This window comes from Perca flavescens, chromosome 16 (assembly GCF_004354835.1).
Source record: "Perca flavescens isolate YP-PL-M2 chromosome 16, PFLA_1.0, whole genome shotgun sequence".
In the NCBI taxonomy this organism is placed as follows: Eukaryota; Metazoa; Chordata; class Actinopteri; order Perciformes; family Percidae; genus Perca; species Perca flavescens.
Genome location: NC_041346.1, coordinates 15211183 through 15229209, shown reverse-complemented (window position 1 = coordinate 15229209; position 18027 = coordinate 15211183). Strand labels below are relative to the sequence as shown.

The window sequence follows — 18027 nt, the reverse complement described above, 5'->3', positions numbered from 1 at the left end:
CAAGAGTAGAATTCCAATTAATTCATAACAAGGTCTCTGTTGATTTACACACTAAAAACTTAAGATTAAGGTGTCACACAAACTTATGTAATAAGTTAAGATTCGCAAGGAATATACTGTATATTACATGTGTCAAACTCAAGGCCCGCGGGCCAAACCCGGCCCCTTACAGATTTTGATCCGGCCCGCACATCAATTTAGGTTCTCAATAAATTTTTGCCCGTCTAAGTTTTTGTCAGTTTGCAAATGCTTTTTTCAACCTTTTTACCACTGTTTCAGACTTTTTTGGGGGGCTCTTTTTTCTATGCTTTTTTCTTCTCCGTTGTTTTGGTTGCTTTTGCGATCTTTTTCTATGAAGGCTAAGAAACTTTTCTTATGACTTTTTTGGGGCTTTATGTCGTAACTGTAGGTGAGAAGATCCTATGAGACATGCAATAATACAGTCACAGATATTTGCTGTTCAGACAGACCTGCCCCCACTGCCAAAAAAAAATCCTAAAGGAAACACTGCATGCTGAGTGATGCTGCATCTCTCTCTACCTGGCATGAACACATAATAAGACACATAACCACGTAAAAAAAAATAAAACACACACACAAACAAGCTGGCAGACACACTCACGCATACGCACACAGACGAACACCACAGCCAGCGGTGTTTGTATGGCTTAACTGTCTTTTCCAGTCATGTCTGCCAAAATGCTGTGTTATATAAAGTGGATCTCTCCAGGGTTGATGGACAGTCTGGCATTCTGCAGAACAGACTGCACATCAGTGATATCTCCACCCCTACAGACAAACACACACAGCAGTTGTTTCAGGAGAGCTTGAATCCAAAACAAGAAAATAGGTTGTTTCTCTTTTCTTTCCCCAAGGCTTAGTCCCAAGATCCCAAAGTGATATTTTCACACTGGTAGCTTGTCTACTCTAGTCTTTATAAAACGTCAGAAAATAGAGTTAATGAATTTTTGCTTGTACCTCTCCGGAAGAATGTGTAAACACACATACGCTTTTAGGGATGTACACATTTTACCAGCTGTGGTCTAATTTTTTGTGCTTTTCATCAAACCTATTCTCCATTTTTGATAACTCTGCAAACCCTTGGTGTTCTCTCAATGAGCTTCATGAGTCACCTGAAATGGTTTTTACTTCACAGGTGTGCTTTGTCAGGGTTAATTAGTGGAATTTTTTTCCATTATTAATAAAAAAACAAAGGGTGGCTTCTTTGAAGAATCTAAAATATAAGACATAACATAACACACTTTTTTTGTTAAGCACATAATTCCATATGTGTTCATTCATAGTTTTGATGCCTTCAGTGAGAATCTACAATGTAAATAGACATGAAAATAAAAGGAAACACATTTGAATGAGAAGGTGTGTCCAAACTTTTGGCCTGTACTGTATTATATAGTGCTATAATAGCCTCCACTCTTTCGGGAAGTCTTGGGTTAGGAGAATTTTCTGACGTTCATCACAGGAGCATTAGGGAGGTCAGCCATTGATGTAAGAAAATAAGGCCTGGCTCGCAGTCGGCATTACAGTTCATCCCAAAGGGGCTCTCTGCAGGCCAGTAAGTTTTCCCCCTCCTAACTGGGAAAATAATTTCTTTATGGACCTTACTTTGTGCCTGGTGGCATTAGGCTCGTTCAAGATGAGCCAGGTCTGCGCAGAATCGATCACCGGCGATCGCTGCCCAATGCATGCCGGTTAGATTTGTGTCCGACTTGATCCCGCCTTGCTCTGACATCATGCACACGTGGCCAACGATAACCTCACAAAATCAAGGCGGCCGCAGGTTTGAGACGCAGGCAGCGCAGTTGCTTTTCACCGACTGCAAGACCCAGGCTGACCCAGGGTATGCTGGGAAACACCTGGCTCTCGGCTGATAGGTTCAGAATCGACTCAACATGATGATGTTTTATATAAACTTTTTATTGTTTTTGAATTGGAGGGATTTTAACTGCCATTTGTCTGATTTAAAGGCTTATTCTGTACAAACCACATGTTGTGTGGCTGATAGTTACGTTTAGAAGTCAGAGAGACTAAATCTGTTCAGATTACAGATCATCTACAGCAGGGGTGTCAAACTCATTTTCACTAAGGGCCACACTGGAAAAAGAAAATCACACCAAGGGCCAGACATGTAGAGTTTATTGACGTGCTTTTGTTACTGCATGTCACTTCTTTTTTTTTTTTCATTTTGGTAGCTTTTTTCCAAATTGTTCTTGTTTTTGTTCTGACTTTTTTGTGGCTTTCTCAGACATTTGTCACCTTTTTGTAAATTTGTTGCTTTTTCCGACATTTTTGTACGCTTTTTGTTGCATTTTTGTTGACATGAAGCCCTGCACAAGTCATCAAAAGAGTTCCTTAGCCATAGAATTAAGCGAATCAAGCAGACAATGACACTTTATTTTTTTTAAAACAACAACAACCTTTCACAGCCTGAAATATGAATTTCTGAGTCTCAGAGTCGACAAGTCTGCCATATGTCTGCTTTGAATGTCAGGTAATTGCAGTTTAAAAAAACGCTTTCCTGTGTTTTTGGTTTGGCGCACAACTAGGAGGGCCAAAATTTATTGTGAACCCAAATTGATATACGGGCCGGTTCTAAATCTGCAACGGGCCAGATTTGGCCCGCGGGCCTTGAGTTTGACACATGTGATCTACAGTCTGTTTTTAATTAAAATCAGCAACAGATCACATGTAGAGCATTTTGACAGCTACTCTGTCATAATAAAAACTGGAGACTTTGTACAAGCTGATATATGGGTCTGATAACATTTTATTAAATCAAAACTAACAGGATGTGAGTGTTTCTGTGACTTTCTGTTCAGCCTGAAGGCTGCTGGCAATGGCTGTAAACTGTCCAACTAGACAGCGGATTTTTGTCACCACCCCCGGCTGCTGCCGCCTGCTCTCGTTCACTTTACAGGCGCGGCGCAGTTCATCTCGAACGAGCCTACAGTCATGTTGAAACAGCAAAGGCCCTCCCCAAACTGCTGCCACAATGTTAGAAGTAGGCTATTGTCTAACATCCTGTATGCTATAGCAATAGGAGTTTCCTTAATTGGAACTAAGGCTGCGTTCAGACAGACAACAAGCGAAAAATGCAGAGGGCTCTAGCAAAAAAAAACTTGGGGTCGTCCAGCAAAAATGTTGAACCTTGCTCAACTTTTACTTCAACGCAATGCAACATCATTCATCAAGTTGCTGAGTTGTTCAGTCAAATGTGTGCACATTCCTGGTTGATTACTTTGTAATTTGAAAAGCATAGGCTATTTTTTTGCCTCGCATTGCTGTTAACATGATTGCCACCCTGATAACTTTGAAAAAAACCTGCAATATGGCCAAAATCTTCTATCCCAATATCCCTCAAAGTGGACTTTCTGGTTTCATGGAACTCATTGGTACCTGAAACAACATTCTCCCACCAATGCCCAAACCATGAAAAACAACCCTAGAACAAAAATACACAAAAGTATGTGTCAACATACATTAGCCATATACTTATAGCCACTCTTAGCCATATAGTGTATTCCACTAACTGTACATTTGTTTATTAACTTTCTAAACAATCACATAACCTCCACCCAGAGACAGTACATTATCAACAGAACACATCACTCCCAGCCTGTTTTGCCAAAGTTTTAATGGAGTCAGTTTGGGTCCCCAAACACACAACAGTAAGGGGCAGGACTTAAATTATTAACAGCCAGAAAGTTATTTCAAATACCAAAGCGCATGTTGAGCTACAGCTTCCTGACTGCAGATTTGAAAAGCACGCCATACATATAAAGAGCCTCAAGTCACATGCTGCACACGCACACTCACTCACTGATATATGTCTACATGCTGCATATACGAACGTGCGCAGTTGTGCTGGGGGAACTTCAATCTTGATGTGTAATACAATGTATATTTAAGCTTAATATTGACATGCCTGCAGCCATGATAGAGTGGATTGACTTGAGAGAGGTCAATTAAACCACCACCATTCTTGTTTGAAACGTAAAAACACATGGTTAACTCATGATTAATAAAATCACTCAGCAAGCACAACAAAGCTAATTTTGAAATGATAATTGTGTTGTTTTTGTTGATATGAATGTCATTTAATGTAAGAACTGAACGTTTGCTGCATTTCTCTTAGTTTTGAATAAGCCGGTCAAAGAGGCAGTCTGACCCAGTTTTCATTCAGAGATTTTCAAGCATGTTTTGGTTTTCTCAGCACAATATCTGCATCAGTTTTGACAACAGCCACTGAAGAGCTTGCAAGAAGCCACGCAGGACAGAAACGAAACTACCCAACTTGCAAAATATTATTTGAGTTTTTTAATTTGCCTCCAGCTCTCTCTGCACTAAAGACAAAACACGTTGCCTGCTTCTCCCTAACCATTCTCATCCACATCTGGCATGCAGCCATCTTCTTTCAGCTTTTTCAAAGGACTGCAAACACAAGGAATGAAAGCTGCTTTTTCTTCACCACCTCCATTTTAACATCATAAAGTGTAAAACAAAAGCGCATTCGGCCTTTGATTTCCCTGACAGAGGGTTATCGAGACCCGTCATGACTAAATTGGAGCGAGAAATCAGTAAGCTTCAATATTTAATGGGCATGGCACCGCGTCAGTGAGACACTGCAGAATAACCTAAAATTGCTATACTGCAATTAAACAGTCATCATGTAATTAATGATGCAATTAATGATTACTACATCTGCTATGACTACACTCACTATTGATTAATCCATCATTTCAGGTCAAAGTACTTGTTTTGTCCAACCAACAGTCCAAAACCCCAAAGTATTTCATCTATATTATATAATACTGAGACAAAGCTGCAAATTCTCACATTTGAGAAACTGTAACTTGAAAATACTTCACAATCTTGGTTGATGGATGACATGGTATGTGCATAGACTGTTAATATTAATGGACAACGCATCCGGTTCGGCAAAGTGCTGCAAATGCGGAAATGCCTTAAACCTGCATTCTATCTGAATTCCAGCAGGGGGCGACACCTGCGGTTGCAAAAGGAGGTCGGTTTCTGTAGAAGTCTATGAGAAAGTGATCCACTTCTCACTTGATTTATTACCTCAGTAAACATTTTCATAATGAGTTTATGGTCTCAATCGCTAGTTTTAAGTCTTCTGCAACACAGAATGAGGTTCATTTTTTGAATTATGGTCTCGTTGATTTTAAAATCGGCGATAAAGCGGAGTGTTTTAGGGCGTGGCTATGATAACGTAGAGTGTAAGGGCTCCTCCCTCACTCCTCCCTCTCGTCTAAAATCGTCACACATGGGTGTGTGTCATCCATACATTTTTTTAAGCGACTCATTTTTCAGTGCTAATTTTCATATTGTGGTATGCGAAAAAACACTTGCAGGACTACAAATGCAAGAAATCCATGACCATCTCAAATTGTTCTAATGTACAGATAAATTCAGTTTGATTTTAATCTTTCTTTGAATTTCCTGAACATGGGACTCTTCAATAGGGATATAATCTGGATCAACGGAAGTGCATTTCCAGGATAAAGCCTGACATCTGGCGCGAATGGAGGGAATGATTGTAAAGATTTACAAAGAATATATTTATGGCATTTATCTAACTGGGACGTTTTGGGACTGATTGGTGGGGATTGCTGTGGACGAATTACACACAGCGATACACTGGTAAGAGCAAATTACGTCTAACCATGTATCCAGCTAATTTAAATAGCTCACATAACTGTATTGTGTAAACAGTTAACTTTGTTTAATATTGTATGTAGCGTTTTCTTTTCAGGGTGCAAATGTTCCACCAAAACAAGTTTCATCCAGAGACTATTATGCAGAGGCACCATCGCTGCATCTGGAATTTAGCGCCGCCCAAGACGATTGTGATTGGTTTAAAGAAATGCAAACAACCCAGAGCGTTTTTTTTTCTCCTATCCTAGAATGTATCTGTGGTGTAGCCAGACCTTACTCCACAGCGCTGTGGAGATAGGTCTGTCAATGCAAGACTTCTAGGGATATGACAGGGACTGGGCTCCTACTCTGAATCTCTTACAAGCGCTGCTGTTTCATGGAAAAACAGGGAGGATATATGGAGACAAGCAAGGTTACCTGCTCAGGAAGAATTGCCATATGTCTCTTTAGCAGTAATGAGCTGGATTCATTGCTGTTCTTGTTCGGTTTCTGTGTGTGTGTGTGTGTGTGTGTGTGTGTGTGTGTGTGTGTGTGTGTGTGTGTGTGTGTGTGTGTGTGTGTGTTCATTCATTCATGCACTGTGATAAAAGAGAAGTGGAACTGGCTTTGCTGCCTGTGTGTTACTGTAAATAGAAAATATTAATGGGCCTTTCTTCAACTTTCTTGGAGAAAACATAAGCAGCCCAAGCTGACCAACCACAGGTCTTGCAGTCTCTATGCTGTATCTCTGTAGCCCTGCCGTGTAGTTAGGAGGTACACAAGTGCTAGTGCTATGCCGTAATCTGGACACTGGAGCAAGACTAGTCAATAACTGACTAATCCCTAAATAATCATATCTTCTGTGAAATACTGTGTGCGTGTTGGCATCTCTTCTGAGTTAATATGCACATTTTGAATATGTGCTCTGGCTTGAAACTTTAGTGGTGTTAAGATGAGCTTTCTTCTGTGTGTGTGTGTGTGTGTGTGTTGTGTCTGAAGATGCATTCTCCCCTGCTGCGATAGTATCCAAGTGCAGTAGGATTAATTGGTGTTTGCTTTCTTATCTTGGGCCAACAGCTGTTCCAGAAATTGAAGAATCTGATGAGGCCTTATTCTGTCGAGTTTGAGTCGCCGCTGGAGCTGTCTGCACAGGGTGGGTCTGAACAAACATACAAACACACCCCAAACATGCAGATCACACAGACACACGCGTGCATAGTGATACACATACGCAAATATACACATGACGAATCAGTGCAGTATATGGAATATTTGTGAACAAACTTGAATGCCTTGTATTAACACCTGTTGGAGGATTTTACTCAAACAGCTGTTTTCTTATTTTAATTTAATTGAAATATAATTTTATATTATATATACTTGCTGTAACCGTTGCTGTAAAGGATGCCGGTTGGGCCTGCTAGTCCGGCTAAGGGAACTACCAAACAGAACGCCACTGCCAAGCCTCCTAGTCACCAACACCAGATCGATCACACACAAAATGGATGAGCTACAAATACACACGGAACTGCTGCATGATGATTATTACAGAAGCCTGGCTGAACACACGGCAGCTAGCAGCTAGCAGCTAGCAGGGCGAGCTAGCTACTGGCAGGACAGAGACAGGGTAGCTAGGTGAATTTAAACAATGTCAGAGTTGAAAACGCATCTTGTTGTCACGAAAGGGTCCTGTTCATGTTGCACAGACATTTTAATTGCATTTTGTGTCTGTTAAGAGGCACAAAGGCACTCTAAAACTTGCCCTGACAACTGCCGTTTTAGCTAAGTGGAAGCTCCTAGACGTAGCTGCATCTACTCCGTGTTGACCGTGCCGATTCGGCTCGTTTTTTTTTTTTCGACTGTACTCGCATATTTATAGCGATCAAGATTAACGTAAAAATTGGCCAGAATTCTCCTTTAAGTTTTCCACAGAGTATCCCCTCCTGTACTTTTGGTGCCCATTAAAGGTCCCAACCTCTGCACCCCTGATGATTTACAATGTACACAAAACAGAGGCAATAACAGTAAAACACAACGGAAATCAATTTTCACAGGCAAACTGTGGTAAAAACAAGAAATTAATTAAGAAATGTGTTAAATTAATTGTCATATCAAACCACGCTAAACTTTCGTCCCATACAAATCAACCCTGTCTCCTAGAATTTACCACTTATTTGCAAATATGTTTAGAGGTGACCTTAACGCCACAAGAGTTATAGTTTATCAACATTATGCTTTTAAACATATCTGGAAAGTTGCAGAATGTCAATATGCAATGATAATTTGCAAATAATGAATTCAGCTCTTGCAATACAATATCCACTCATAGCACCTAAAGCATGATTTAAGTTTTTATGTTTATGTTTAGGCACTCACAGCTCTTGTTAAGGTTAAGGAAAAGATTGTGATCTTGGTATGTCGTATGGTATATTCTGCTTCCATAATGCGTGATTCAAACTTCTCCTGTCTCATTTACCTCATCAAGGCAAAGAGGTGATTGAGTTGTACTTCGACTTCCGCCTCTACCGGCTTTGGAAGACACGGCAGCACTCCAAACTCTTGGAGTATGAGGAATTTTTGTGACGAAGAAACATGGATAAATGGTCCAGTGTCACGAGGAACCAGTTAAAAACTGGTCCAATGACTGAACATTGCTATAACTATAGTGCTCGACTCAATATAAACGGTCATACCTGCTTTCATTCTGGAGAGGACCGGGAGAGGAGGAAGAGGGATGACAGGCAGGACAAGGACGCTGAAGACAAACTAAATTATGCTGTGCCTCTGCTCCTCCTCATTTTCAGTGTAAGGATCAAAGACTAACGGAAAGGGCCGAAGAAATACACATAAAAGAAAAAATGAGGAAAAAGCAGAGACAACTGTACTGTCCACATTTTAGTCCCCAATTCCCTTTGCTTCTTGAGTTTGAAAGCAAAAGGAAAATCAAAAATTCAAATGTGTAAAAAGCAAATATCATTTTAGTCACATCTTTGTTGCAAAGACACACTTTTTGAGGCTGATGCGCTTCAGAAAAATCGCTGAAACTCATTCTGCCATAATGTGGTTCTATGTTTTGACTGAACCTCTCAGATGATCTCAGACGCCCGGAGACATACATATACAGGTACATAAATAATCCATATGTCGATGTGTGTATATATCACATGAATATATTAGCATAGCTTTAGTCATGCAAATAATACTCAATATGAGAATAATGATGCATCATTTATTTTTGATGTGCATTGTTGTGCAGTTTCATATGGAAATACTTTGGAATAACTCAGGTTTTAGCCATGAAGTAATTCATCTGTTTGTCTATTCTATCAAGATATTGTAATCTTCATCGCCATTGCTTGGAATGAATGTATTATCTCTCTAGACATGTATCTTCTGTTTGAGGAATTGAGCTTCATGTTTTGGTAAAAAAGAAAAAGAAAGCGCACATTTTGTGTGCGAGTGTGTGCGTTTTCCATGTCAAAAAAAGACATGCAGATGTGTGTTGTGTGCATTTTCTCTTTCTGCTATTTTGTTGAAGCAAAAGTAATTGTTTGTTTGTTGTACCACCTTCACCCCCCCTCCATCCCCCCCCATTTTCCTCTCTTTCTGTCACATACACACAAACACAAAGACAGTATAGCATGATTGATGATGTCAAGAGGGATCTAACAGCCATCCAAATGCTCCTGCCACTGTAGTGTAGGAGTTGCCCTACTGATCCCTCCTGCTCTTTCGCAGAAGGTTCAGGCCACTTAGTTGGCCCCTGTCAACAGCGCCAGCTGCTCTCACTATCTGCTAAACACTCTTGGCTTCTCTTAATGGCAACCAAACGAGCTTCCGCCAGCTCTCACTTCACTGGGCTGTGATCCAGTCTGAGGACCCGAGTTCTCTGAATTAAACAGATCTGCCAGGAGTTTAAGCTGTTAACAGCCATCTGCTGCCCCTGCCAGGTGTCAGCTAGTCAAAAGGCCAGAAATACGCACTGAGTGCGTGTCTTGTGTCCGAGAGACAGTCGCACCACCTGAGTGACCTGAGCTGTCTCACATACTGTAGATTAAGGATGGGCAAATGCGGAGAGCAGCAGCTGAGCCTACTGCTGGACAGCAATCTGAAACAATGCGCAAGTGCTCTCTTTCACACACACACACACACACACACACACACACACACGGGCTGGGACGAAAGGAAATTCAAAGAAGATTTGAAGAGGTCTTCTGACAAAATAACCCTGGTGATGTCATTGAGACTTCAAATTTATAACAGAAATCCTTTGTTACAAACTGCCAGTGTGGAGCTTGAAAGATGTGGTTTATGCCAGGATCAGACTACATTACTTTTTTGTCTTTCACGACAGTCCCTTATGTCAGATTAGACAGATAATAGTGCCATAAATTCTTTCTGTGTCTTGGACGGAAGAGTAGAAACACTACAAGTATGACAGCAACGAGCCCCCCCCGACTGATTATCACGTGCTGTCGCCAGGATTACGAGCAAGTTCATACAGTAGGTCATCGGACACTCACAAAAATCTTTTAGAACTCACGAAAATATTTTAATTTGACAGTAGTTGTGGATCTGAAATACAGACTAGGCCATTTCCTGCATAAAAAACATAACAACACCTAAACTTGGACAGTGACACTCCAAAAGCACAAAAATCTCAATTTCTAGTATCAGTTTATTTGATTTCTCAGGTTGACATGTTTGAGCAAAAGGCTCTGCTTAAGGCAGATACAATCGCTGAAATGCCTCACCCAAAAACAAGCTGCAGCCAGAGTATTGAGCTTTTGCGCTTCTGGAGTGCTGCAATGCAAGTTTTTATGTCTGACTTTTGAATAAAAAAAATGATGCCGCATTTCAGCCGTAAATTTTACTTATGTGGCAGCATTCCAAGGAGACATTGCTAAGTCACGCCACGGCTCACTGCTCAACCAATCACAGCAGTGTCCCACAACGACAACGGCCCTTGAATGTCAGCGAACTATCGCTGCAGAGCAACACTGCTAAGTGGGATTTTAAAGCCGGTCATTGAGTGTTCGCATAGGTAACTGGCGTACAGAAAGTTTACAGAGTGCACAAGGAAAAATATTTGAGTCATTTACTAAAAGCCAGTGGTCCCAGCCCTGCATAACATATACACAAGAGATACTCTACATCTGTGTACTGTAAGTTAAATACTTTTCAATTGGTCGTTATTTGTGTGGATGTGTTAATATTAGGAGCATTATGTGCAGACTTCTTTTGTGTTGAAGTCAACCAATCTCACTGGTGTGCTCTCTATCTCTCTACTGGCAGAACTCATTTGCTCATTTTATTTGCTTTTGCCCTTTCTCTGACATTGCAGTGCTGGCCTACAGTTTGTCTGGCACAGACAAGTGCTCTCTCAGCCTGAGTCACGCAGTACATGCTTTCACTCCAGATTTAAAAATGCAACACTTACACAACCTGTCATATCACTGAGCCATTTTAATTCCAGCAGAAGCATTAAGCTGCCGAATTCTCAAAGACGCTGCCATCAACAGCTGCTGGGTTTAATGAAATATTGTTTTCAGAACTTTACACCCTGGGTATCATTTTCACATCAGAAACATGGACACCGGTTAATAAAAAACAACGCAGCAATATGATGGATTCTGTCAATTCAAAAAGCGTTTTTCTTATGCCATAGAACACATCACAAAGAAATGTCATATGCGGGCTATAAAGAAATGACTAGTAATTTATCTTTTGATTGAATCTATCGGGCTGAACTGACCGTGATGTGAAGAGCATTCTGACTCAGGAGTTTGAGAGAGCTATCTTGTTTTCTTCTTCAGCAAAAGCAAAAAAAAAAAAAAAACCCAACCCATTTCACCGGAAATCTAATTAAAGATGCAAACGTGTCTATTTGTCTTTCTCTTGTCTGTGTTGTATTATTTGCCTTTTCTTTTTCTTTCACATACTGGGAAAATCAAACAAAAAAGGAGCAAGGTCTCTGAAATCTGACCTCCTGTTTCATTAAAAACGTGCGTAAAACCGACTTGATCTTAAAGATGTAGGAGACACAGATACTGCAGTTTGATTGGACTGCAGAGAAAAAAATAGCTAATTTTATCATTTCAAAGACTTCAATTTCCCATCCCTGATTATCCAAAAGAACACATATGAAACTCCACTATCATCACTACTCTTTGTTATGTAACTGAACAAGGTTCCCCATTTTAAACATGAGAGCTGTGACAACCATGACAGGCATGTTTCCATTGTTCAGCAACAACCCCCATTTTACGTTTTAGAGAACTTCTGCTCCAAATTGCTCCAACTGCTTCGGTCCAGTTTAAAATAGCATGAATATGGTTCATGTTAACTTCACATTGGATTCAATTCCTCAATTAAAATTGCTGTGCGCTTTTAATACAGTGTGCAGATATTTTGTCTGAAACTTCACAGTAGATGCATTGCCACAGCAGGGCTGTACAAGAAAAAGCTGACTGGGTGTACTTGTGTGTAAAGAATTCCACTTGAATCGAACTGTGGACAGTAAGGGGTCAGTGCACAGGTCAAATGAAAGCTTAAAAGCAAGTTTATCGTTTTCTTACTCCGACCTCTAACAAATGGCTTTCTATAGCCTGATTCATACAAAGCCGTAGCAGATTGAAGAAAGGTAGATGGAAGAGGCTAGTTTATAATGAAGATTGTCATTTAATGTTTATTTGAACATGGACAGATGCTACAACATAGACGTGTGCAACAAATCTCCAATGTACAGCATCACAACATTTATAGCTATTGCTAGTTTCCAATGCCCGTTCCTAGAGGACAGAAACAGTCTACCGTGAATTAAAGAGGTGGTTTAACAGTTTTCTCTCTGTGTGGAATAAAACTCTCAGTTCAGCCTCAGTGCCAGAAATTAATTGGAAGCACATGGGAGACCGAAAGAGATGTAGACAGAAACAACACATATTTTGAATTATTTTGTCTGAGGTGAAACTTAGGGTATGTGAAAATGCAGATAAGGCAGTCCTGACAGAACCGAAAGTAGTTTTAAGTTGCCTTATCTCTTATCTCTCTGTCCCAGAAACACCTCGATCCCTAATCACCATGCACTCTGCCTCATATCTTCATCTCTTTTTCTTCTTTCCACTCAAATAAACATTGAGTTTGATATGCAAAACAGAGTTTGCAAACATCACAGTTTGTTAATATTCAACTGCAAACCATTCGGCCCAGTCCACACAGTATGTCCCAATTGTCTCGACGCTTAAAATCCACTTCTTTCCCTACTGCAGCCCCAAATTTTACCATCTTTCCTTTCACGTCTCTCTTGTATGATGGCAGACACAAACATGTCAGACTACAGAGGAAAAAGTTGAGTGAAAATGTAAGTGTGTAAAGAACAAGAGTTCAACTTTATGTTAACATACACAGTTAACAGAAGTTAGCATCCCATAGTAGGAGTACTCAAAGATGCCATTATCTTAAAGCAACACTATGTAACTTTTCCTGCTTCGGTCCCCCTACAGGTTGGAAACGGAATTGTCCATGACATTACATTGTCCAGTTCATTTGAACTACAGATCCGACGCTCCAGGCTGCAGCCATATAGTCTTGACCCGACCTGGCAGACTTGCACAATGTAATGGACAATTTCGCTTCCAACCTGTAGGGGGACCAAAGCGGAAAAAGTTACATAGTGTTGTTTTAAGTTGTTCTCCTGAGCCTTTAGCATATCTGCATTATACCTCCTGAGGCTACAAACTGCAGAGTGCATGAAGAGGCCATGCCTAGTTTAACATGGATAATATGGTACTCTTACACATCTGGTACTATAGGCGTGTGTTTTTACGTCATAAATTGGTATTTGAATCTGCAATAACCAGTGATGGAGAAAGTATTCAGATCCTTAAAGGTACTGTACTCAAAATACTGAAAAAAGGTGTCTGGAATTGCCTCCCCATGGCTCTCACAGACCGTTCCCCAACTCATCAAATACGGCCCCCAATAAACACCCCTCGCGATACTGACACAATTCACTATCAAGCACTAACTTGCACGCATGGCCGAATCGGCTATCAAAAAAAAGAACAGAGAAGCTTGGATAACAACACACAGAGGGAGTTAGCAAATATTTGTGGCTTATGGCTATATTAATGTTCTGAATGTCGAGTACAGCCCATTCAAATAGAACTATTTTTAAAGTAAAATACCTTCTTTGAGGCAACTGAAAGGAGCAGTTTCATACAGACGTTCAAGTCCCTCTCAACATGAATTGTAATCACTTTGTGATCGCTTCACTTTTCATCTCATGTCATCAAATCAAAAATGTGACTTGTCCAGTACTAATGATATTCCCATCAGCTAATTAGCAAATGTTAGCATGCTAAACTAAGATTGTGAACATAATAATCAATCTATTAGCATTTGGCTCAACGCACCTCTGCGCCTATTTACAGTTTAACAAAGCTACTAGCATGGCTTGTAATGGCAGGCAAGACACTAAGACATTACAAATAAAATGAAAAGGTAAGTCATCACATTGTACCTCTAAATCAAAGTCATGCAGACAAAAACACGTAAATCAAAAACTAAAGTCTAAGTCTAAAACTAAAAAGAAAATGCATTTAATACAGTGCTATTCTCATTCAAACTTCAGTGTTCCTCATCCTCTCCATAAAGCAGAAGATAACAAGTTTACAGCACACAGCTACAGGCAATCAGACTCCTCCTGGTGGGGGGTTACTGGCGAGTGGAAAGAGGAAAAAGGGAGAGAGACGTGAGAGTGACGATAATAAACTTCCACCCCAAAACCACGAGATACAGATCCACACACCAGCTATTTATAGACTCTACTATATGTGGAACACCATGCTCAACCACAGTGCAGCGCTGCAGGGGTTAAACCACTGTAGATGCATCGACTTAACACCTCATATGCCGCTAAGCAGCAGATAATTATTAAGTTAAATAGATTACTATCACAAAAATCACGTCTTCAGCAGACAAACACTTGTTATGAAATGCTCAGCCCGGTCTCATGGTAGTTCGTGATATGGTCACGTTATTGAATCTATTAAGTCGTGGACAGGACACGTAAATGTCATTTTTTTTGTGTTGCGATTACAAATTTTAAAAACAATGTATTTCAATGGAAAGCATATTTTGTGATCACAGAACGATGGCGGTAGCAAGTAGTATTGATAAGGCGAAAGTCCACGCAGGGAGATTGGTCGGGGTGGTGGATGGGTCAAAAAACACAGGACTTTCACCCCGGAGACCGGGGATCGCGTCCCGCGTGTTGCAGTTCCTTTCCTTGTTATTCTCTTCCTAACCACAACCGTCCCTCTGTTGTCGGCGTGTCCCGCGTGTTGCGGTTCCTTTCCCCGTTCTTCTTTTCCTAACCACGACCGCCCCGTTGCTGTGGCGTTTCGTTTCCCCGTTGTTGTGTGCCCCTGCGCCCGGGGATCGCGTCCCGCGAGTGGCGGCCCGTTCCATTGTTGTGGCCAGCGTGTGGCGCCTCATTTCCCCGTTGTTGCGTCCCCCAGAGCAGGTTCAAAAATCGTGACGTGTACACGTTCAAAATTCGTGCCGTGTACACGAAATAAACGTCTAAATCGTGACCTGTACACAAATTAATAAATCAAAATAACGTAACTATTTCACAACCTGGCGTGAGACCGGGTTGGAAATGCTATGTAGTGTGATAAGGAACAGGTGACCATCAGTAGCCTACATGGATATAAGCTTAAAGGTGCCCTGCCATACAAAACCGTTTTTACTTGCATTTTTTGAAATAGGTTAGGTCCATATGTGTTTGTGTTAAGCTGTGAATGTGTAAATGAACTGCACATTGCAGCACTGAAATCAGGCCAATTACAAAAGATGGCCAGTCTGACATCATATTGCCTGAGCTCATTACTATTCATTAGCTCGCCCAGTTGGGCTGGGTAAAGGATTCTGACAGCCAGGCTCTCATTGGCTATCTGTTAGCCAATCAGATTCAAACAGCTTAGCTTATGAATATTAATGAGAGCTGGCAGAAATCGAGCTGAGTCTTCCTGTAGGCTTTCTATACCATGCTAGAATGGCTTGAAATTTTTCCACAAAAAATGTTACAGAGTCCATGGTAGAACTTCAGATATTACCACAAAGTAATGAAATACATGTGGCAGGGCACCTTTAAGGTTGGAAATGTAAAACCTCAAAACAGGAGATCAGATAGATATTTAGATATTATGGAATGAAGACCAGTAAAGCAAGCTGACAACAAAAAAAAACATTGCTTTTGAATTAAACATTTATCCAATGCTCAGCTGAATCCGACGAGTGCGGAGAAAGAGTGAATTGATTGCCTGTGTGACAATGGCCATTGCTGAGTTTCCCATCAGGCATGTGTTACGTTAGCCTACTAGATACTCGAAAACAAAGGAAAGAACCAAGGTTGCCATGAAACCAATTCAGCCACCCAACATGAAACATGAAAGCGTCATAAACCGAACAACAACCCTAACATTAACTTAGCTCAATCACCAATATTCAAATATAGATAGATAGATAGATAGATAGATTGATAGATAAGACATCATCCAGATGTAAGTAAAAGTAGCAAGTTCTTACCTTGGTGCAGCAGTTAACGTTATAGCTCTTTGGCAGGTGTTGTCCTTCCACAACAGGAGTGGAAACCCCACTTAGGGCTTGAAGTGGCCGATAAGCTAACGTTACTTGATCCACAACAAGGCAGCAACAGCGAGGAGTAGCCCACATTATTCCTCCACAAAGACGTCGCGAATCAACACAATGTGGCTATTGGTAGGTTAGCTTGTTAATGACGTTACAGCTGCACAGACAAGTGGAAGTTTAAATACACCGCCTAATTATGAAGGGTGCGTCTGATATATGTTACAGTCAGTGGCGTAGGTGGAGTGAATCGCCAGCAGTGATGGGAGAATTGTACTCGGATTATTTACTTTACTGTAAATTTCAACAAGATAGTAGTATACTAGCTAATAGCAAACGCACTCATACGGCAGAGTGGCGCATTTCAGAATAATGTAACGTTATAGCCTATGCTGATTATTAGATTATAATGTTTATGCATTTATCTGCTGGGTAACTTGACTTCCCCCACGGGGATCAGTACAGTTTATCTTAATCTCTAATATTGGGCCTACATGATCATTTATTTGTTTATTTGTATAATGAATCTGAAGATGCTAGTAACTAGTTACAGTAACTAGTAACAAGTTTTCAAATAAATTAGAAACTTTCTAAAGTAGAAAGTAGCGGGAAATGGATACTCAAGTAAAGTACAAGTACCTCAAAATTGTACTTACATACTTGAGTAAAGGTACTTATTATTCCACCACTGAGTAAAAGTAAAAGGAAATACCACACAACAAAAATAACAAAAGACTTAAGAAATGTGCACCACTGGAAATAGCCTACAGGCTTTGTTTAACTATTAATATTTTTAGAATACCAAAAGCAACAATCATAATATGTACCAGCCTTGTATTCCATGTTGAAAACTCCACATGGTCTCAATTCAAACACGGATTATTTGGCGTTTGGGCAGAATTAAAGGGCACTGTACACATATCAAGCATTATTTTGTTTTTTTAAACTCATGCTAGTTCATAATAATCAAGATTGTGTACCATATCACATCCTCATATTCCAGTGGATTAGATCTGGATTAGTATTTCAAATATGGCTCATCTTTAGGCAAACATGGATAAAGAATTTCCCATCTGCTAACAATATGTTCAGTAAGGATATTGAGATTGTGAGTATTCTGCGAGCTGTGTGAGTCATTCCTCCACTTCTGTTTTCACTTCTTGGAGAAGTGTTATATTTTTTTTCCCAGTATCAATTTTAACACTTAAATTTGAATTTTAAAATGATTGGTTATTTTGTGAAATGACTTTAGACTTAAAAACGATGTGTTTATCTCTGAATCTCCCTTTCCTATAGAAATACTACATCACACAAAGACTTCATTATTCAAATGTGAAATGAACAAAGTCTGACTAGATATGGAGCTGCATGTTCATTTCTATTCAGAAGCTACTTCCTGTATCTTTAATTTTCATGACTGATGTCAAGTGGCTCCAATCTTTCTTTTTTTTTATCTCACTTTAAAGGCTTTTTATAGCATAATTCACATAGTCCTTTAATCTTTCCAAGTGCAGCACTGGAAGCAAGTTAATTTGTTTTTTCTCTGTTACTAATTGAAAGGTTGTTTTGCTCTTTATTATACTTTTCTAACTGCTCAAACTTTTGATGTTATGATCTTTCTTTTTGAAAGCAAGAGAAAAGGCAGAAGTAGGTCTAAGCGTGTAGTTTTTCAGAACGCTGAGCAAGCCTTTTGGTGTATAG

At 40.2% G+C, this 18027-nt stretch overlaps 1 protein-coding gene and 1 long non-coding RNA gene across 3 annotated transcripts in view; one reads left to right on the top strand and one right to left on the bottom strand.

The window, feature by feature from the left end:
• nsmfa (NMDA receptor synaptonuclear signaling and neuronal migration factor a) overlaps positions 1–9127 on the top strand; it is a 47683-nt gene extending 38556 nt beyond the window's left edge. For both annotated transcript variants that reach the window (XM_028600813.1, XM_028600812.1), the window contains 2 exons: positions 6751–6826; positions 8159–9127. In XM_028600813.1, coding sequence (XP_028456614.1) covers positions 6751–6826; positions 8159–8256 — 174 coding nt within the window. In that variant the 3' untranslated portion in view covers positions 8257–9127. The remainder of the gene's footprint in view (positions 1–6750; positions 6827–8158) is intronic.
• The window catches only part of LOC114570511 (uncharacterized), a 102788-nt gene extending 86157 nt beyond the window's left edge, over positions 1–16631 (bottom strand). Inside the window, exon 1 of the long non-coding RNA XR_003694540.1 lies at positions 16267–16631. This is a non-coding gene — a long non-coding RNA (uncharacterized LOC114570511). The remainder of the gene's footprint in view (positions 1–16266) is intronic.
• Positions 16632–18027: the final 1396 nt, after the last annotated feature.